This window comes from Ahaetulla prasina, chromosome 15 (assembly GCF_028640845.1).
Source record: "Ahaetulla prasina isolate Xishuangbanna chromosome 15, ASM2864084v1, whole genome shotgun sequence".
Classification (NCBI taxonomy): Eukaryota; Metazoa; Chordata; class Lepidosauria; order Squamata; family Colubridae; genus Ahaetulla; species Ahaetulla prasina.
Window position 1 is genome coordinate 16,932,803 of NC_080553.1, and position 21,777 is coordinate 16,954,579.

General features: G+C 43.6%; 1 protein-coding gene across 3 annotated transcripts; it reads left to right on the top strand.

Annotated features, from left to right (window-relative positions):
• The first annotated feature begins 1,055 nt into the window (after nucleotides 1–1,055).
• ABCB9 (ATP binding cassette subfamily B member 9) lies at nucleotides 1,056–20,674 on the top strand. 3 transcript variants are annotated; one of them, XM_058158805.1, is made up of 12 exons: nucleotides 1,056–1,106; nucleotides 5,927–6,658; nucleotides 7,098–7,212; nucleotides 8,157–8,287; nucleotides 8,637–8,842; nucleotides 9,431–9,628; nucleotides 10,792–10,920; nucleotides 11,780–11,968; nucleotides 13,366–13,539; nucleotides 14,923–15,082; nucleotides 15,862–15,998; nucleotides 17,332–20,674. In XM_058158805.1, the coding sequence occupies exons 2-12, from the start codon at nucleotides 6,040–6,042 to the stop codon at nucleotides 17,638–17,640; spliced, it is 2,367 nt and encodes a 788-aa protein (XP_058014788.1). In that variant the 5' UTR covers nucleotides 1,056–1,106; nucleotides 5,927–6,039; the 3' UTR covers nucleotides 17,641–20,674. The 3 variants fall into 3 exon arrangements, with proteins under 3 accessions (XP_058014788.1, XP_058014790.1, XP_058014789.1); XM_058158807.1 differs by lacking the exon at nucleotides 1,056–1,106 and adding an exon at nucleotides 1,247–1,257; XM_058158806.1 differs by lacking the exon at nucleotides 1,056–1,106 and adding an exon at nucleotides 2,946–3,050.
• The last annotated feature ends 1,103 nt before the right edge of the window (nucleotides 20,675–21,777 follow it).

Below are 21,777 nucleotides of genomic sequence, written 5' to 3' on the forward strand. Positions count from 1 at the left end.
GGATAGGTGTCACTCGGGAGCCACGAGGGGCTCCCTCTATCACCCGCGCAGCTGCATTCTGGACTAACTGTAGCCTCCGGATGCCCCTCAAGGGGAGCCCCATGTAGAGAGCATTGCAGTAATGGTAGCCGCACTGAATGAATGAATGAATGAATGAATGAATGAATGAATGATGGAAGGAGGGAGGGAGGGAGGGAGGGAGCAATTTCCCCTTACCTCCTTCCAGGGGTGAAATCCAGCAGGTCCTGGAGAACCGGTAGCGGAAATTTTGAGCAGTTCGGAGAACTGGCAAACACCACCTCTGGCTGGCCCCAGAGTGGGGTGGGAATGGGGATTTTGCAATATCCTTCCCCTGGAGTGGGGAGGGAATGGGGATTTTGCAGTATCCTTCTCTTGCCATGCCCACCAAGCCCCGCCCCACAGAACCGGTAGTTTTAAAAAAATTTAGATTTCACCACTGCCTCCTTCCTTCCTTCCTTCCTTCCTACCATCTATTGGTCCTCTGGATTTGGGCAGGGAGGCCAAAGGAGCTCCGCTTCTCACGGCCTACGGAACTCACCGCCACAAGATAGGTTGAACCCACCAGGATGCAAGGACCTGGCGGTGACCCTCCAGGGGTAGTGATGATGATGATGATGACATTAGCTCAAGACTCAAGTCGTTTGGAAGGGGCCAACTCGGAGGCTGCGATGATGCCACACGGGCACCCCGGGTGCGCCCCGCTTGCTTGGGAAAAACCACCTTGCTGCTCCCACCCCCATAGCGCATTATGGGTTTTGCAATCCCAGCTGCACCCACTAGGCTTCCTTGCAGCTTTGTGCTTTTTCACCCTGGATGATTCAGCCAGTGTCTTGCAGCAACAGAGCTCTGTGTCTTTTTTTTTTTTTTGCATTAATGTGATTATTATTTCGTTCGCTTTCCTTCGCTTCACCCTTTGGGAGGGCTTCGCATCTTCCTCCAGCTGCAAAGGTAGGCAGGCAGGCGTGGGCGGGGCTTCTCCGGGAGGCGGGGCCCCGCGGAGACCCCGCCCCTTCCCGACCTTGTCCGGGGAGCCGGTTCAGCAGGGCGAGCAGAGGAGATTAGCGCGCCTTGCGCTCCACTTGCAGGTAAGGAGGAAAGAGGAGGGAGACTGGCGTGTTTTGCATGCACACGTGCACTCCCCAGACCCGTGTATGCTGGCTTCCCTCCCTCCCTCCCTGGAAGGATGCAGCGAGGCAGCTGAGGCTTCCCACGCCTTTTTTTTTTCCCTGCGGGAAGGTGAGTCTTTCTCTTCTCTGCAAAACACCTGTCCTAATTCATTTCATTTTTCATTTCATTTTAATTTTTCTCTTTCTTCCACGCTCGGTTTGCTTGATGCAGGGGCCGGTGTGTGTGTGTGTGTGGAGGTGCAAATCCTTGCTTGCAAAAGGCAGGCGAGCGTGGGAATCAATCGCCCAGCTTTGGATATATAATAAAATATATATATATATTGGAAATATATTAAATATTTTAATATTTTAAATAAAATATTTAACTATTGAAATAGTTAAATAGAACCCCCGGGTTTGCAGCAAGACGCGTTCAGAGTCAGACCTTTTAAACTGGGATCTGCCCACCTTGCCTTAGTGCTGGCTTGCTTCGATGTTGGCTAATCCTTTGCTGCCCCCAAGCTGTGGCTGCAGACACTGGTCCTGATAGCGCCTGGCATTAGCCCGGGGGGGGGGGGGCTACCTTGCAGGGATCTCAAAAGGATTTAAATTAAAATGATGATGATGGTGAGCACACAAACGTGCCTACCGATCCTGTCCTATTGTTTTTTCTTTTCTTCTTCCTATATACATATATGCTTATACCTCCTTATATTTACTCACATATGTGTTTATATATTATATAATCTTTTTGTATGATACCTACATATATTGTTATGACAAAATAATAAATAAAATAAATGATGATGATTTGGGATGCTTTGCATGCATCCAGTAACTCCCCCAACCATCCAGCCAGTTTTTGGAACAACCTTGAATTTTGCAAATGATCTACCCTGGACTCTGGGGGTAGAAATGGGGGGCTTTTATGGGGGGATTCAAGGATCTTTTTTTTTCCCCTGCTGTTTTTTTTTTCTTCTCAAAATGACTGAGTCACGCCCGGGAAATAAGTTAAGATCTGGGTAACTTCCCTCGCAGCCTCTTTCGTGCCCATCTTTCGTCCACTGCAGTAGATGGATTGGGCTGACTCAGTCTCTTCCCTGCGTGTTTTGAATCTAGTGGAAAGTGGGATTTTTTTGGGGTGTGGGAGCATCTGAGCAGCCTAGTTGCTTTATCTGGAATATTATCAGGAAGCTGGCTTGCCATCCTTTGATCAAATGGATCCCTCCCTCCCATCGAAGTCAATCCCCCCCCCCTTTCATTTAAGGGCAGATCCAGCACCTTTATTGCAGACCTCTCTGCCAACTGTAAAAGGAATAAGAATATAAAAAATGTGGGTTTTTTTATTTTTGGCAAGGAGCGTATCGGATCAAAGCAAGGCAAGGCGTGAAATCGTGTCTATAAATTAGATTTTATCGTGCCGGCTGAAAAGTTCCAATTTTTTGCACTGCTTTTTCCCTCCTCTTTAAATGACTTGGCAGATTCTGGCAAGGAGCTTTGGGGCTTATTAAGTGTGCTTCATTGGAGTGAAATTAAGCTTCCTTAAATTTGGATGTGTCCCCCTTTCCCCCCACACCATCCTCCATTCAGGATTTCGGAGCCTTTACACCGAATCTTTTGTTGGCCCCGAAGTTATAAAGGTGATCGAAGTTGAGTAGATATTTTCTGCAGATGTTAAGACAAGGGGAAAAAAACCAAAGGGAATATAAAAAGATAGGCCAGCAACTTTATAGGGTGCGTGGTTGTTTGTTTGTTTGTTTTAAAAAAGAATTTATCTCCGGTCTAAGTATCTTTTAGGTGCAATTTGGAATGTCTTCCTTCTGGGTTGATTGGTATAAGAATAAAAACCTGAGCATCTCCCAAAGATGTTCCCAGATTTTCAAAAACAGAGTTTTTCACTCCGTTATCCGAATTAAATATAAGGTAAGATTTATAAACCCATTGCAGTTTTAAATAATCGACATTTTGTAGCAAAGTGGTGAATTTGCATTATTTTTTTTAATTTTATTTAGAAAAACAGCTTGCTCTGCATCGCATCCTTAACAAACTTCACCCTGCTAGCTGATTTTTCTGTTCGGATTAGCTTTTGATGTGGAAAGGATGCAGCTAGATGAAGGGAAGTTCGATAGAGAGGTTTAAAAAATCCCTTATAAAACCCGGATGCTTTTAAATCCCATTTATTTATAGCATTGGTTAAAGCAACGTCCTCTCTAGTTTCTATGGCTTGTGCTTAACCAGAAAGATTAAAACCGAAGAGGTGTTGTTGTTTTTTAAATTTCCCTTCCTGTCCAATTCTTTCTGCTTCCTGCCTCTTCCAGAAAGGATGGACTTCAGGGCCCATCATCCTTAGCCATGGCCGATAGGGCCTGGAGTCCTCTGTGAGAGTTCTTAGCCTAACAAGCTTGATGTAATTCCGTTCCCTGGATCATCCGGTACTTTTCCTGAAAGCTTCAGATTAAATAATAATTAGGAATATACGGTTGTCCATTCAGAAATTTGGTTTAAGATTTGGATGAAAAGCGGGGAAAAAATATGTTACAAAAAAAAAAAAAACCAGACAGGAAGGAAGGACTAACTTTCAATGTTTCCATGGCAACAGTCAAACGGCCTAGCAGTCCATGGTTACAGGACCATCCATCCTTTATTATTAAGGATCGTCCTTTATTTCAGAAAGCTGATTTATTTTTCTGGAAACCAATTTTCTCCTTTATTTTTATCCTTCCTCTTTTACTCCAGAAATGGTACCACTGAATGCAGAGTGTGGCACATTACCTCTGGAAAAACTGGAATGGAAACCGAATGGTCTTTTTTAAAAATGAATTTTATTGTCTCTAGGGCTGGATTTTAGATATTTTTATTGGGTTGTGCCTTTCTGTCAAGGTTTTTGTGGGCTTGTTTTGGATTTTTCTTCGTCGTGCGAAGTTATGAAGATAATTAATATTTTTGATCCTTATGAATAGGTTTTTTGGATTTGCCCCCTTTTCTAGGTTTGTCGTTTTTATTTTTTTCCAAGAAAATACAGTCATTGGATTGCTGGTCTACTTTCAAATTCTCATTAAAGGGATGCTGAGAGGCGAAGGTTTCTCCCTGGATGCCTGTTTAAAATTGAAAAGCAACAAACAATTGAGGGCATATTCATTATTTTTAAACCATCGGCTTGTCATAAGGCTAATTCAGTTGGTTGTTCCACTTCCTATTTTACACAGCCAGGCAGCCTGATTTGCAAAGGTGGTTTATTATAATTTATTCCAGAAAATATGGATATCAAATAAAATCCTGATAACAGCCATAGACCAACGTAAGAGTGTGGGGAGCAGCCAGGAAAAAGAAGAATAAAAGAGAAAGAGAGAGAATGAGAATTAAAATAAACATCTAAAAACAATGCTCAAAAGCTAGACGATGCAAAAGATATATATAAAAAGGGAGAATTTAAAAGAAGTGGGTAGGAATATAGCGACTTATATAGGTATAGAGGACCATCAAAAGTATTTGGAAGTTTATACAGGTAGTCCTCGACTTACGACCAGAAATGAGCCCAGAATTATGGTTGTGCCAATCATTAAGTGGGTCATCAGGGGTTCGATTTTATACCTTATCTTTTACAGTGGCTGTTAAGCAAACATGGCAGCCATTAAGCAAACCCATTGTATCCAATGAGTGGTTCATCGGGTTTGTAAGTAGCTCCGGGGAGGTCTGTTGTAACTCTGAATGGTCGTAAGTTGAGGGTTGCTTGTACCAAGTTACAAAAGCACTCTTAACACGGCGAATGTGGTGCTCGTGAGATCTAGTTGAAAACCATCATGATTTGGTGCCCAGCCATCTCCTTCCTTGTTCCTTGGTCGTGCAAAACAAGCCCAGCAACTATAACTTGGGTCAATCCAATGGTGGTATTTAGCCAGTTCTATCTGGTTCGGACAAACCTGTAGCAGCGGCAACTGCAGGAGGCTCCACCCACCCACCCGGACGTCATCACGTCCTGTTTTTGATGCTCTGTTTGCGTGGAAGGCCTTGTGCATACGTGGAGGTGGCGCATGCGAGCACGCTCGCATTTGCGAACCAGTAGGGAAAGTAAGTGAATACCACCCCTGGGTCAATCATGGTTTATTTTATTTTATTTTTTGTTTATATTTATATACCGCCCTATCTCCCAAAGGACTCAGGGCGGTTTACAGGCATTTAAAAGCAATAAATACAATCTAAAAACAATTAAAAAACTTATTCAAAAGCTTAATAATTAAAAATATAAAAAATTAAAACCCAAGTTAAAACCCACAAACTAAAATCTAACTCAGTCCTGCGCAGTTAAATAGGTATGTTTTAAGCTCGCGGCGGAAGGTCCGAAGGTCCGGAAGCTGACGAAGTCCTGGGGGCAGTTCATTCCAGAGGGTGGGAGCCCCCACAGAGAAGGCCCTTCCCCTGGGCGTCGCCAGACGACATTGCCTCGCTGACGGCACCCTGAGGAGTCCCTCTCTGTGAGAGCGCACGGGTCGGTGAGAGGTATTCGGTAGCAGTAGGCGGTCCCGTAGATAACCCGGCCCTATGCCATGGAGCGCTTTAAAGGTGGTCACCAAAACCTTGAAGCGCACCCGGAAGGCCACAGGTAGCCAGTGCAGTCTGCGCAGGATGGGTGTTATACGGGAGCCACGAGGGGCTCCCTCTATCACCCGCGCAGCCGCATTCTGGACTAACTGCAGCCTCCGGATGCCCTTCAAGGGGAGCCCCATGTAGAGAGCATTGCAGTAATCCAATGTTAAGACGTCACGGGTGAGTACCTTGTCCTGTTCTCTCTTCTCTTGCAGGAAAAACTGAGCCGTGATGTTGGTGTTAACCCTGGTCTAGGAGCTTCAGGTCTCTCCCTTCAATTCTGTTTTACGATTCCTACCTCTCTACCTCAATCTGGAACCAGTTTAAGATGCGTGCCTGGGCAGCGGTGACCAGCACCCTCATCTTCATAGGGATGGACGTGACGTTGACCACCCTGTTGTACGAATACAACCGCCACAGCAGGACCATCCTTCAGGATCTCAAGCACTTCAACATCTTCGACTCCATGCTGGATATTTGGGGGTCTTGCTTGTATCGCAGCTGCCTACTCTTGGGGGCTTCCATTGGGGTGGCCAAAAACACCAGTTACGGTCCCAAACGGTTGAAAGGATCTCGGATCTTTATCATCTTGGTCTGTCTGGCGATTGGGATTTATGCCCTGGTCAAATTACTTCTTTATTCTGAAGTGAGAAAGACCTTCAAGGATCCTTGGTTTTGGGGTTTGTTCGCCTGGACTTACATCTCGTTGGTGGCCACCTTCTCCTTCTGGCAGCTGCTCTCCTCTGTGACCCCTGCCAGGGATACCTTGGGGATTAATTCAGAATCCAGGGCTGAAGGAGAAGACATTGGAGACCCCAGTTCTCCTGGGGTTCGGGGAAGGAAAGAGGAGGCCTCAGCTGCCACCATTTGTAAACTCCTGTCCTACACTAGGCCAGATGTCTACTTCCTTGTGGTGGCCTTTTTCTTCCTCTTACTAGCCGCTTTAGGTGAGTGATTTGGGTGTAAAAATAGAACGACATGGAACGCTCCTTATTGCCTTTGTGTTGTGCTCGAAAGTTTGTCGCAGTAGAAGTGGTGGCGTAGGTGTTGGTTAAAATAACGTTTACCCAACATATGGTGGTTTTGTGGGAAAGATCAATATCAAATTGGAGGTTACCATTGTAGTGGGGTTATCAAAGGGTGGAGAACATTCTTAAACTCCAGTTGACATCACTGAGAAGATGAGTGGTCCCTTCTCTTGTGATCTGAAACATCTGGTAGATGGCCGCTGGCCCTTCTTTCCTTAGCACCATGAACTAATTCCCAACTTTTTCAAATCTTTTGAGACTTGAGGAAAGAAATTGCTCTGAAGTTGACCCCCAAAATCCTTGACTTATGTCCTGGTTGGCTTTTCACTTTTATTCTAATTTCTTTGCTTCCCAACAGGGGAAACCTTCCTCCCATACTACACTGGCCAGGCCATTGACGGGATAGTCATCCAGAAGTCCATGGACCAGTTTTCCAAGGCAGTGGTGATCATGGCCCTGCTAGCCATTGGAAGGTAGCTTTGTTAAGAGTGTTGGTATGTTTGCTACCTCATAGCCTGAAGATTGGAAAGTTTGGTGGTTGTGTCTTGCAGTGGTTCCAAGGTTGTGATTTAGGTTGTCTCTTAGGTAGGGCCCAGATTTCCAAGAAATTGCAGGTTCTACAATTGTGGAAAGGACAAAAGTTAAAATGAGTAGAATTACGTGGAATAATCCTGGGAGGTTTGCTTGATATGGATATATTACTTAGAACCCTGACACTCTGCTCTTTCCATGGAGTTTTTGTATGTGTGCGGGAAAACTTGCAGGAAGGGAAAGGTATGGTGTGGCCAGTCAAGGTCAGGAGAAGTTAAGAAATCCCTCAAACTGAAATATCCCAGGATACAGAATAAAAGAGTTTGAAAGGATGTCTTCTAATCCAACCCCCTGCTCAGGCTGGAAGCCCTACACCATTTTAGACAAATGGTTGGCCAATCTCTTCTTAAAAACTTCCAGCGTTGGAGCATTCACAACTTCTGGAGGCAAGTTGTTCCACCGATTAATTGTTCTCGCTGTCAGGAAATTTCTCCTTAGTTCCAAGTTGCTTCTCTCCCTGGATTAGTTTCCATCCGTTGCTTCTTGTCCTGCCTTCGGGTGCTTTGGAGAGTAGATTGACTCTTCTTTGTGGCAGCCCCTTAGATATTGGAAGATATTGGATCTCCTTTACAGAACCTTGCAGATGGAGTTCCATGCAAAACGTCCAGATTTTATTCCTGTCCAGTAAAGATACTGCTTTCGCAGAATATTCTCTCTTGGTTTTAAAATTACATTTCAATGGAACGTTGGGAGCAAAATCTGAGTTGAATCCTACGGGTGTCTCTCCGATGCATTTCTTTCTTGATAGCGTACAGGTAATCCTGGGCTTAGGGGTGTTGTTTTGTTGGTCTCTGTCGATCCTATAACATCTCTTATCTGCAATCAGTTCATTTACCGCAGGTATCCGAGGTGGCCTCTTCACCCTGGTCTTCGCTAGACTGAATATCCGCCTCCGTAACAGACTGTTTCGGTCGCTAGTGGTGCAGGAAATGAGTTTCTTTGATGAAAATCTCACCGGTGAGTTTCTCTACCTTTTTGGTGAAGTCAGGAGCGTGGGATCCCATCACCCTGCAAATATTGATCAATTGCAGAATCACTGACCAGGCTGCCTGGGAATTGTAGTTCAGAAGAATTTGTAGTCTGGTGGAGTGAATGCGTTTAGTCTAGACCAGTGTTTCTCAACTTTACAACTCAACTTTACAACTCCCAGAATTCCCCATCGCTTAAAAGTTTCTGAAATTTAAAAATATTGGCTGCGTTGGAAAATCAGAGTCCTAATATTTCTTCAGTGCCGTTTTCTATAGATTTTATTCTCTTGTTATGTTTTCTTTTCCGCTGATCTTTTGTCCTCCTTCCTCTCTCGCAGGCGACATCATTTCCCGACTGACATCAGACACAACCATTGTGAGCGATCTCGTCTCCCAAAACATCAACATCTTTCTGCGCAACCTGGTCAAAGCCACCGGGGTCATAGTTTTCATGTTTAGTCTCTCGTGGCAGCTGTCCTTGGTGACCTTCATGGGCTTCCCTATAATCATGCTGATGTCAGACGTTTACGGGAAATATTATAAGGTTGGTTTTATGGGGGTCTTAGAATGGTCGGATATTCCTTTAATTATTTGCCATGTTGGGGGGAAGACCTCTTAAACCTTCTGTTGTCAGTTGCGGTCAGGTGAATTGACATATCTGAATGATCACATATTGTTCAAATATTTGTAGGCCAATGTTGAGTTTTGTCCCAAAACTATGAAAGGTGCTCAGAATTACTCATAAACAGTTACCTTTAATGTTCCTCACCTGCAGACAGAATCTTGCCAAACTAAAGCAACTACTTGCATCGCTAAAGATAATATTCTGAGAACTTCTAGGGAGGAGCTGTCTTAACTCTCTTCCTCCCAATGAAACTCTAAACTTTGCTGTCTCTTAGTCCTCTGGAATGCAGCCCCTCCCTTCTGGGAATCCAGACGACATTCCACCACAGTTTTCTTCTCAAAGCCACATATGGACCTGGATACCGATTGCACATATATGCACATAGATGTATTTGTATTTAGCATCTGGAACTCCGTGTGAGCTCCCTAGTTGAGGACACCTTGGGGAACTGTTGAAGTAGGACCTTTTCAGAAGTGACTCTTCTCCTCCTTTCTTTTTACCAAGTAGAAGCTCTCTAAAGAAGTCCAGAACGCTTTGGCCAAGGCGAATAACACCGCCGAAGAAACCATCTCCGCTATGAGGACAGTTCGCAGTTTTGCCAACGAGGAAGCCGAGGCTGATGTCTACTCGGAGAAATTGCAGCAAGTCTACCAACTCAACAAAAAGGAGGCTCTGGCTTATACGTACTACGTGTGGTCCAATGGAGTAGGTTGAAAGGCGTTCCCCTTCTCTCTTCCTCCGACTTCCTTTTCAAGAGAAATAACTGAGAGCTCTATTCCATGTTAGCTTAAAGCAGAGATGGAGGGCATGGGTTTTTTGCTTTTTATCTTTTCCGTCCTTTCTTCAATTGAGCTTTGGACACACAGCTAGGAAGATGAAGGGGTTCCCAGTTGTATACCAAAAGAACTAGATGTTTCTCCTAGGCCAAGAGTAAATAAGAACACATTGATTGTGTCAAGTATTTCTTCAGAGTTCACAGCAGCAGCTGCCTGAAGTCTCACGTGTCATTGATAGCTTAGGTGTTGTGACCTAGCCCCAAGTAGTTATTACCAGACACAATCAGTCCTGAACAAACATATTTTATTAGAAGAACTGAGAATTACTTCATTCTCTGCTTAGTCCAAATTAAGTCCAAAACAAAGTCCTTCAGAAAAAGTCCTTTGGCCTTATCACAACCTTTATCTTCTTTGGCACACTGCCAAAGGCTTTTCTTGGCAAAGCCCCACAAAGTTCAGAAACAAGAGATGCCGACTAGAAACAAATGTAGCAACGTTGCTTTCCTACAAAGAGCCCAAGAGCTGTTGCTGCTCTTTTAAGCCTTATGGGAGGAGCCAATAATCTCCTGGCCTTACTCCTGAGTCGTCCTTTTTGCTTTAGCTGCTCTTGCCTTCTGGCAGCTCTTCATATGTGTACACTAGGAACAGGCTCCTCCTGTTTCTCTACCTCTCTGCTGTCTGCCTCTGGAGGCTCCGTAGTCCGCACATCGCTCCCAGATGGCCCCGGGCTCTGCCTCTGATGCAGAGCCCTCATCCGAGCCTTCCCCTGACTCCAGGACTGGCCCATTGTCCTCCCCAGCCTCCTCACTGTCTGACTCTGCTTCCAGCTGCTCAGGCTGCTGGTGGACCACAACATTAGGAAAGTCCCGACAGAAGAGAATATTTGTAGCTCAGGGTTGAACTGTGGGGTCCTTGGTGCTCTCTGAGCTTGGCGGTTGCCTTTCATGACCAAGCTAGGTAACATCATCAGTGCTGCTGATAAGAAAGTGTTTTGTGTGTCTGAAGAAGTAGACCAGCCTTGTCCAATTTGGTGCCCTCATGAGTTAAGTTGGTGTTCAGCTCCAAAATTCAGGTGTTTATCCTTGGTTCCAGCTCACCCTACTCATCGTTCAAGTGAGCATCTTATACTACGGAGGCCACCTGGTGATCACCGAGCAAATGACGAGTGGCAACTTGATATCCTTCATTATTTATGAATTTGTCTTGGGAGACTGCATGGAGGTAAGTGACACTTTTGAGACCATCTCTGTGTTCTTGTTTGAAAGGAATCACCGTCTCTGATCACAGCTGAGCTTCTTTTAATATTTTCTCATATGTACAGTACGAGCTGGGTTTTTGTAAATACGGAGACTGTCCATGGTTGAAGTTGTCTTGAAATATTTTTATAGAAGGATCTGTTCCTAAGATCTTTCATAACACCCTGCTAAAAACAGAGTTGTCTGATGCAATGGTGAAATCTGAACTAGTTTACTACCGGTTTGCTGGCTGCGCATGCGCAGTGCACACCACGCACCAAATGCCAAAAAGAGGCATGGGAACAACGCGCAGGGTGTGTGTGATCGGCTGTGGCACGCGATCTTTTTTTTTTTTTTTACTTTGAAAAGCATTTTTTTTGCAACCTATTCGGCCAAATAGGTTGTTTAAAAATGCTTTTAAAAGTTTAAAAAAAGGCTCTGATGATCGCGCGGCTCAGCTGGGCATGCGGGGGGTGGGGAGGGGCAGGGATTTTTGCTACCGGTTCTCCGAACCACCCATCGCCATCGCTACCGGATCAGCCAATCCGGTCTGAACCAGGAACATTTCACTGCTGGTCTGATGGCATTTTAATTGTAGACTTACCCTTTTCATGGGTTAGAACTGTTGCAGATTCTGAGCCGAAGTCTGCAATCTACAATTTAGAATTCCTCAAAGGCAGAAATATAAAATTTCTCTTATCTCGAGCTGTATTTCCTCGGATATATTTCTTATCAAATGCAGAACAATTAGCTCTTCTTACGACCCCTATTGGACAGTAATTTTTTTTTTTTTTCATGAAATGACAATACCTTCTACTATTTTTTTCTTTCTTTCTCTCTTTTAGTCCATTGGTTCAGTTTACAGCGGCCTCATGCAGGGTGTGGGAGCTGCTGAAAAGGTATTTGAGTTCATAGACCGCCAACCCACGATGTTGAACGATGGGACCCTGGCCCCTAGCCAACTGGAAGGAAAATTGGAATTCAAGAATGTCACTTTTGCTTACCGTACCCGCCCTTCATCCCAAGTCTTACAGGTAAGTGTCTCATACCTCTGCATTTTTGGTCTGTATGGGCTACTCAAAGCTTCAAATTCTGCCTTGTCGGTGTTAGCCGTAGGAAGACAGGATAACAAAATGCTTTGTAAATTATCATATGCAGAAGTTACAGTTCTTACTACCTGTTTGGTCCTCATGAGGCTCGCACCCAAATTTCCAATGCTCCTTTCTATCTATTGTTGGATATAGTTTGAGTAGCTTTGAATAGAATAGAATAGAATAGAATAGAATAGAATTTTTATTGGCCAAGTGTGATTGGACACACAAGGAATTTGTCTTGGTGCATATGCTCTCAGTGTACATAAAAGAAAAGATACCTTCATCAAGGTACAACATTTACAACACAATTGATGATCAATATATCAATATAAATCATAAGGATTGCCAGCAACAAGTTATAGTCATACAGTCATAAGTGGAAAGAGATTGGCGATGGGAACTATGAAACGATTAATAGTAGTGCAGATTCAGTAAATAGTCTGACAGTGTTGAGGGAATTATTTGTTTAGCAGAGTGATGGCCTTCGGGAAAAAACTGTTCTTGTGTCTAGTTGTTCTGGTGTGCAGTGCTCTATAGCGTCGTTTTGAGGGTAGGAGTTGAAACAGTTTATGTCCAGGATGCGAGGGATCTGCAAATATTTTCACGGCCCTCTTCTTGATTCGTGCAGTATACAGGTCCTCAATGGAAGGCAGGTTGGTAGCAATTATTTTTTCTGCAGTTCTAATTATCCTCTGAAGTCTGTGTTTTTCTTGTTGGGTTGCAGAACCGAACCAGACAGTTATAGAGGTGCAAATGACAGACTCAATAATTCCTCTGTAGAATTGGATCAGCAGCTCCTTGGGCAGTTTGAGCTTACTGAATTGGCGCAGAAAGAACATTCTTTGTTGTCCTTTTTTAATGATGTTTTTGATGTTAGCTGTCCATTTTAGATCTTGCGATATGATAGAACCTAGAAATTTGAAGGTTTGGGCTGCATTCACACAACATGCTGTCTATATGTTCGTTGGGTCTTTGTGTGTTATGTGTACAAAGCACTCTGGGGCCATGCTTTGTTTAATAAACTAACCTTAAGCTATAGCTTTGCTGAAGTAGTACGTAAAACAGGTCTATTGCTTTAGATGGAGATTTTCATTCGTCCAGAATTCCAGTTGTTTTTTTTCAAGGACACGAAATTCCAAATCTAAAGAAGAGTGACAAAAAGAACAAGTGCTAAACTTTCTGCCATGGTTCTAAAACTACACTTTCTCCATATTGGTCCTTTTGGAGTTTTGGTTGGGAACCAAGGAATGTCTTTTGAAGTGACCTCCAGCTCTTGGCGCGCACCTAGCCTTGGAAAGTCACGGATGAGACACGATGACGATCTGCTTGTCTTGTAGGATGTCTCCTTCACTCTCCATCCTGGGAAGGTGACCGCGCTGGTGGGTCCTTCAGGCAGCGGGAAGAGTTCCTGCGTCAACATCATAGAGAACTTCTACCCTCTTCAAGAGGGCCAGGTTCTTCTGGATGGACAACCTATCGATATGTATCAACACAAGTATCTTCACTCGGTGGTATGAATCGCCAATGGCTGGATCCTTAGATATGGCTGAGTATGATAAGATTACGTTTCCAAGAAAAAAGAATTTCCTAGCCTTCCAAGTTGCGGAAGTAGTTTGCAAGTACTTGTAATGAAATCTCTGTGGAAGCTTTAGGCTTCTAACGGTCTCATTTCTCCCTGTAGCTCATAGCTACCGAGTTCCATTGGTTAAATAAAACCAATTCTCGCTTTCTTTTGACTGCAAAATGTGTAAAGTGTGAAGAGCTGATCATGGATTCCCACAACGGAGGGAATTGGTTCCTTGAGTGATGGTTCAGCATCATATTCAAGGAAATACAGGTAGTCCTCGAGTTACAACAGTTTGTCTAGTGACAATGAAAAAAGTGACTTACGACCGTTTTTCACACGACCATTGCAACATCCCCACGTTGAGTGATTAAAATTCGGCCGCTTGGCAATTGGCTTATATTTATGACAGGTGTTCTGTCCTGGAGGTGGGTGGGTCATGTGATCTCTTTTGGTGACTCTCTGACAAGCAAAGTCAACGGGGAAGCAAGATTTCACTTAACGACCAGGTTACCAAACGAACAACTGCAGCAAATCCCTTAACAACTGTAGGAAGGAAGGTTGTAAAATGGAGCAAAATTCACGTGACAAATGTCTCGCTTAGCAGCAGAAATCTTGGGCTCTGTTGCAGTCGTAAGTCAAGGACTACCTGTAGATACAAGAGAAGATAGTTCCCGGAAGAGTCATGAGGCTTAGGGCCTGGGTATTTACGGGACCGACCTACTGTTACCTCAGGCCTCCCACCGACCCGTACGCTCACACAGAGAGGGACTTCTCAGGGTGCCGTCCGCCAAACAATGTCGGCTGGCGGCCCCCAGGGGGAGAGCCTTCTCAGTGGGGGCTCCTACCCTCTGGAACGAACTTCCCCCTGGTTTACGCCAAATACCTGACCTTCGGACCTTTCGCCGTGAACTGAAAACGTATTTATTTATTCGCGCGGGGCTGGCCTAAGTTTTTGTCATATTTTAAATTCTAAATTTTATATTTCTAAATTTTATATGAACTTTAACGGGTTTTTAGATTTTAAATGTTTTAAAGTTTCGGCCAACTGTATAATAAGTTTTTTAATTTTGTTCTTAACTGTATATTGTTTGTGTTTTTATTCTGGCTGTACACCGCCCTGAGTCCTTCGGGAGAAGGGCGGTATAGAAATCTAATAAATAAAATAAATAAATAAAATGAGGGTGGATTGTAAGCTGCTGCATAATTCACCAAGGCACATGACATCCTGTAATTTCCATCATTCATTTTGCTTTGTGAGTGATGATAATCATTCAGTTTCTTCACTAGTTCTTCTCTTCATCCTCGCTGAACCCCGTTGTCCTTTTAGATCTCCCTGGTGAGCCAAGAGCCGGTCCTGTTTGCCCGATCCATTGCAAAGAACATCTCTTACGGTTTGGATTCAGGCCCGTACGAATTAGTTGTTCAAGCTGCCCAAAATGCCAACGCCCACACCTTTATTATGGAATTGCAAGACGGCTACCACACAGGTAGGATCTGACACCGCATGTTCTGACCTAGGCTTCCCTTAAAAACCACGAAGCAGAGCCTTGGTCCTGGCTAAACCCCTTTTATTTACACGACTGTGAATGCCTTTCATTCACAGTCAGCGAGGCCTGTCCAAACAGTTTTTCAAAGGAATATTTATCCACACAGACCTTATCTTGCTTGGCAAGCTGCCATGTCAGTAGTTTCCAAATGCATTGCAAGGCAAAACTTGGCACAGAGTCTCTGGGATTCACGGACGGATCTTGAAACTCTTGAAACGACCAACCAAACGAATTGTTTCCTGCAAAAGCCCCCTCCCCGTTCGCTCCTCTTTTGTTTCCTATGGGAGGGGCCAATCACCTCCAAGCTGTGGCTTTACTCCCAAGTCGACCCTGCTTTCTTAGTTGCTCTTGTCTTCTGGCAGCTCTGCGCATGCGCAGACTGGGAACAGGCTCCAGCTGTTCCTCTGCCTCGCTGCTGTCTAGCTCCCTCTCTTGCCTCTGATGCAGAGCCCTCGTCCGACTGGCCCAAGTTCCTCCCCAACCTCCTCACTGTCCGACTCTGCTGCCAGCTCCGCTGGTGGGCCACAACACCACACAATCCTTCGTGCAGCTCTGAAATTGGGGCCGTAAGCACCACCTTAAGAGGCATATTAATTTTATCGTTGTTGTTGAAGTCAGGTTGACATTGGCTGACAGGATGGCTTATAAAAAAAAAAAGTCCTGCAGATTTTACTATTCTGGGTTTCCCCCCCCCCCCCTTTGTTTCCTTCCTCTTGCAGAAGCTGGGGAGAAGGGAACCCAACTGTCGGGCGGTCAGAAGCAGAGAGTGGCTATCGCGAGAGCTTTAATCAGGAACCCACCGATCCTGATTTTGGACGAAGCTACAAGTGCGTTAGATGCAGAGAGTGAACATGCGGTGAGCAAGATGGGGGCTTCCTGTTCAGACTTCCTGAAGCTTCGGCAGAATTTGTTGTTAGCTAAGATTGACTTTTTGCGAACAAAAAATGAATTCTATCTCTTAAGTCATGGCAACTTTTAAGGTGTGCGGACTTCAACTCCCAGAATTCCCCAGCCACGTCACATTGCCGACTTTAATTGAAGATGGTCAAGTAAATCCTTGAGGAAAAAATAAAAAATAAAAATCAATATAAGAGCCAAAGGTTAGGTTTAGCCAAGGGATACATTTTCGGGGGTTTCCCCCAATGGTGGGATTCAAATAATTTAACAACCGGTTCTCTGCCCTAATGATTTCTTCCAGCAACCAGTTCACCAAACTGCTCAGAAAGTTAACAACCGGGTCTCCAGAAGTGGTGCGAACCGGCTGAATCCCACCACTGGTCTCCCCCCAAAATATTGAAGACAGGCTGTGTTTATACAAACTACCATCAAATTATCAAAATTAATCCCAACTAAACTTGAGCTTCACGGGTGATCACCGCTCCTAACTTGATTAAACATGTTTTGAACATAGCTATATTATTAATAAGGACTCGAGGGGTTTTATTTAAACCTGCTCTGTTCCTGTTACTCCTGTTTTGGTGTTTTAATTGATCGGAAGCTCTCACGGGTGAATAGATCGACTACTAAGAACACGTGAAGTGTTAATGCCACTTTATGATGCCTTGGTAAGGCCATACTTGGAATATTACATTCAGTTTTGGTCGCCACGATGTAAAAAAGATGTGGAGACTCTAGAAAGAGTGCAGAGAAGAGCAACAAAGATGATTAGGGGACTGGAGGCTAAAACATATGAAGAACGGTTGCAGGAACTGGTTATGTCTAGTTTAAAGAAAAGAAGGACTTGGGGGGACATGATAGCAGCCTTCCAATATCTCAGGGGTTGCCCCAAAGAAGAGGGAGTCAAGCTATTCTCCAAAGCACCTGAGCGCAGGACAAGAAGCAATGGGTGGAAACTAATCAAGGAGAGAAGAAACTTACAACTAAGGAGAAATTTCCTGGCAATTAGAACAATTAATCAGTGGAACAACTTGCCTGCAGAAGTTGTGAATGCTTCAACACTGGAAATTTTAAATAAAATGTTGGATAACCATTTGTCTGAAATGGTGTAGGGTTTCCTGCCTGGGCAGAGGGTTGGACTAGAAGACCTCCAAGGTCCCTTCCAACTCTGTTGTTGTTGTTGTTACTTTCCTGTGTGATTTGGGGAGAGTGTTTGGGTGATGGGGTACCTTGGGCGGAAAAAATGGGTATGTCTTTTTCTTGATGTAATCCACCTTTCTTCTTCTTGGCAGATTCAGAAAGCTATTTATGGGCATGTGCAGAATCACACGGTCCTGGTCATCGCCCATCGACTGAGCACTGTGGAAAAGGCACACCACATCATTGTTCTCGACAAGGGCCGCGTGGTACAACAAGGGACGCATACGCAGCTTATGGAAGAAGGCGGCCTTTATTGCAAACTGGTGCAAAGACAGATTCTTGGCCGGGAAACAGGCACGGGGGACAGCTGTCCCGTGAATGGTGGCTTGGCTAACATCCAGAGAGGTTCTCCCAAGACAGGGTTGGCAGAAGAGTTAAAGAAGGGACACCACACCTGCTGAATTTGAAGATGCTCAACCGAACCGTCCGGCTGTCAACTGATCCCAGAATCGAATGTAACAAATCCCACATGGAACAGTTATCTTTCATAGGGCTTCCCCGGTCTTCCTTATCTGATGGTGGCTAATTACAATCCTAAGCCATGATGGTCCAACCTGAATTGCTCCCAGGAGATAGCCGTAGAAGAGAAAGGAAACTACATGTGATTCTCTTAACGGGCTCGTGCCTTCTTCCTCTCTCGGATGCACCTTGCAAACTTTGCTCTTACCTATCAATGGGCATGGTTTTTAGGGGTGTGCACTGTTTGGAAGAATAAGGACCTTCGACGGATCTCCAAAACGCATCACCCCCCCCCCAATGGGCCAGGATGGAAATATCGTCCTTGGGATTGGCATTGAAGCCAACCAGTTGACTTTGGGGGGGGGGTCACTCTGGTGCCTACGGATGTGCTTTGCGCTTCCGTGAAAGTCGAACTGGACCGCCAGATCTAATGCACTTTCCACAGGGAGCTTGGCTCATCTGGGTATTTAGAACATCTGGATATATACGCGTTGTAGTCCAGGTCAATGGTTCTCTGGGTATCTCTGTCGGAAGTGTAGTACTCTACATGCTGGGATTGTCTACCCGGCTGCGTATGCATGAAGGTTTTCTTAACAAAACCAGCACTGTTTCAGTTGGGTAGGGATTATTTCCGATTGCTCTCAGAGGTAGTAGTAGCAGCAGCAGCAGCAGCATCAATGGTGGCATTGCAATAAAACTTCTAGCCATAACAACAGGACAAGACAATGGCATCTATGGTCTGCAGTGCAAACCTAGATGGCCATAAAGGCAGAGCGCTTTGGTTAAGGGAAAAGGGCAGTTTTATTGCAGTTGGAATTATTTTTATGCACAGTTGCACACAATCTGGGTTGGGCATTTGAATATCCCAACTAGCAAGTCAGCTCTGTTTGCAAACTATTTATTTCTCTAGAGCAGAGGGTTTTGTTTTCCTTCTTCTTCTTCTTTCTTTTTTTTTGTTTTAATGCCTAAAATCAGACACGTCAGTTTTAAAATACGCCCCATTCCGCCAGGCGACATTTCCTGCCAAATTTTATGTTCAGATATAGATTCTGCTAAACATTGCAGATATTGAGGGTTATAGTTATTTCGTTTTGTTCATTAGTTAACCATCAAGCACCAGTTCTCCGAATTATTTTGATGAGTTTGTTGTGTTCACTCTTAACAAAGGAAAGGGGGAAAAAAAACACCTGTCCAAATCTAGCTGCGTAATTTGACCTATTTTGATCTATGACTTTTACAGCTGGATAAATATTAGAGTTGTCAGCCAAATATGTACTTTAAAAAAAAACACTGTGAATTGAGATTGAACAATTACCCGCAACTCTTAATCTTAGCAATTTTGAAAAGGTAATTTGTTCCCTCTAGGTAGCCTTTCCAGTTGCACTCGGTTGTAAAATGCACTTTATCACATTTTAATTACTTTCTGATACTTCAATGGGCAGATTTTTGTCGTTAGCAATGTTCTAAAAAAAAAAAGCGTATGATATTTTAGCAATATTTTACAAGTACTTCACTAAATTAAACAACAACAAAAAGAAAGACTACCTCTGATATTGTACTTTTAGTGTCTGCGTCTTCAAGAATCTGTCCCAAATAGATTTTATTGGTAGAGTCACCTCGCAGAGATAGCAAATGTTCGTTGAGTAACAACAGCAAAGAGTTAAGCCCTTTAATGTAATGTTTGTTTATGCTCTGCTGGTGAAAAGAAAAACATTTTTTTTTCCTGATAAAGTTCTTTCCAACTTTGCTTTGCAAAGTAAAATTAATCTAGTTTTTCTGTTACTCAAGGTAGCCAGTGGTCCATAGTAATGCAACTTACGGGCAGTGATACCTTAGGTTCCATGGATGAGAATAGAAGAGAATAGAATAGAATTTTATTGGCCGAATGTGATTGGATGCACAAGGAATTTGTCTTGGTGCATATGCTCTCAGTGTACATAAAAGACACAGAAGGACAAAGGGCTCCTTTCCTTACATTGTCTTTTGTTCTCTTGTATTACTTGCAAATCATTTGACCTTGACTTTGCTGGCACCATTGTGAAATTTGTTTTTATGCTGGTTTCTACAACCCGGTCTTCACCCAATTTTTTATGCCCCTTTACTCAAAAGATTTGGTACTTTATGTACAACTTTATGTACAGCTTTTGTTGAAGATTTGATTCATGCGCAACTGCACCAAGAGGAAGAGAGTTGGGCAATAAAGTTTGCCTTGTAAAAGGATACAAGGATTTATGAGAATTTGAACCGGCTGTGAGATGTTTAATCAACCGTCTCAAGAGAAGGTTGAAGGCTTCCTCAGAGTGCAGGTAATCCTCGACTTACGACCAAAATTGGGACCAGAATATCGATTGCTAAGCAAGGCAGTTGTTAAGGGAGTCCTGCCCGATTTTAAGACCTTTTTGCCACATCTCCCGTCATTAAGTGTATCACACTTCCTCCGGTTGCGTTGGCTCATGTGTCATTTGCCAAGTCTCTGAATTTTGATCCTATGACCGTGGGGATGCTGGAAAGATCATAAATCAGGGATCACTTTTTTTGAGGGCTGTCGTAACTTTGAACAGTGGCTAAACGAACAGTTGTGAGTCAAAAGATTACTTGCAGGCTTGCAAATTAAATTCTGTTATGGACTTCCCAGTAGCAGGTGACTATTGCCATACGTTCATCTCAAAAGTGGGTGTGCATCCTGAAAGCACAATTACAAATAAATCTGGTCAAACGTCTCCTCCTATTGCAGGAATTATTCAGAGAGGCTGGGTGTCAACTCTTTGCAAATTAACAAAATTAAATAACCATGACAGGTTTAAAGTGACTCCTGGATGTATGTACCTAGGCAGCGACACACCTCAGCTCGTACAGACCATGGGAAGGATTCCATGTTGGAAGCGGGAATTCGGGGAGAACACTGCAATTAAACTGTATTAATAATTCAGCAGCTCCAAATCTGATAAAGTAATTGAACGCCTTCCATTCAATGCAAATGTGTGACTTAATTAAAAAGGAGAGGTAGCCTGTCTCTGAACTTCAGACGCAAGAGTGTTTTACACTCATCCCAAGAACAAATTTTACTAAGGTCATCTTTTATCCTCAGGGTAGAGAGAAATTGCTCCAAGAAAGAAGAATTTTCTTTCTTGCAGAAGAAAAATTGCAAGCTCACATCTTCCTCCTATAGGAAGGAAGCTGGAAGAAATGTCGAATTGTTACTGAATTGTTCGATAACAATGCTAACTCTTGGGTTGTTTTCTTCCTATATTTAGATTGCACTAATTATAAAACCCTTAGGAAGAGGGAAAGGAATGGATTTTTCTTTGACCAGAAAAATGCCAAACCTCAAACCAGGAAATCCGGTCTGGAAAAAAAAAAAAACCCAATCAGCTGGGCTATTGTTGACATGTCCTCATTGTTGACATATTCAGCTTATCAAGGCTTCCCCAGCAATGGAGAAGGCACACCTTGAGTTGTGCAATGCCGGGTTACCATTTAAACCTTGCCCTTGAAGTTGTTTTTAGAAATATTAGCTTGGGAAGAGCGAAGAGCACATCTGCACTTAAAGATCCAGGTCTCTTTTAAGGTTAAAAAAAGACGTTCTCCCCTATGAGAATGAAGAATTAGGAGATTTGCAGATTGGAGCAACAAAAATCAATGTTTTCAAGCATTCTGATTATTGTATTGGTTTTCATGGGTGATTGTCCACTGGATGCATCCTAGGTAGTATCTTTCTTGCCTTATCTTAAGAGCGCGTAAGTTAGCAAAATATATAGGGGCTATTTCTTCAAGATTCAAAAGACTTGCTTTAACAATTACCTCAAGGATTCAGTTATGCAAGTTCAGAAATACGTTTTAAGTATTTGTATCGAAAGTAACTTCAAAAGCATATAACTTATGTACTAAACATGAGCTTAAACATTCATCTCCAGTTACACCATTAAAATATTAACTTTCCAATCATTAAGTCATGGGGGGAAAATGAGAAATAAAGCTGATAAATAAACAAGCATATGCAGTCCAGATTTTTTAAATGGAGCTCCCATTAGTAAAATGGTGAAAAGGCTGAATACTTAGCCAACACATTTAATGTTCAG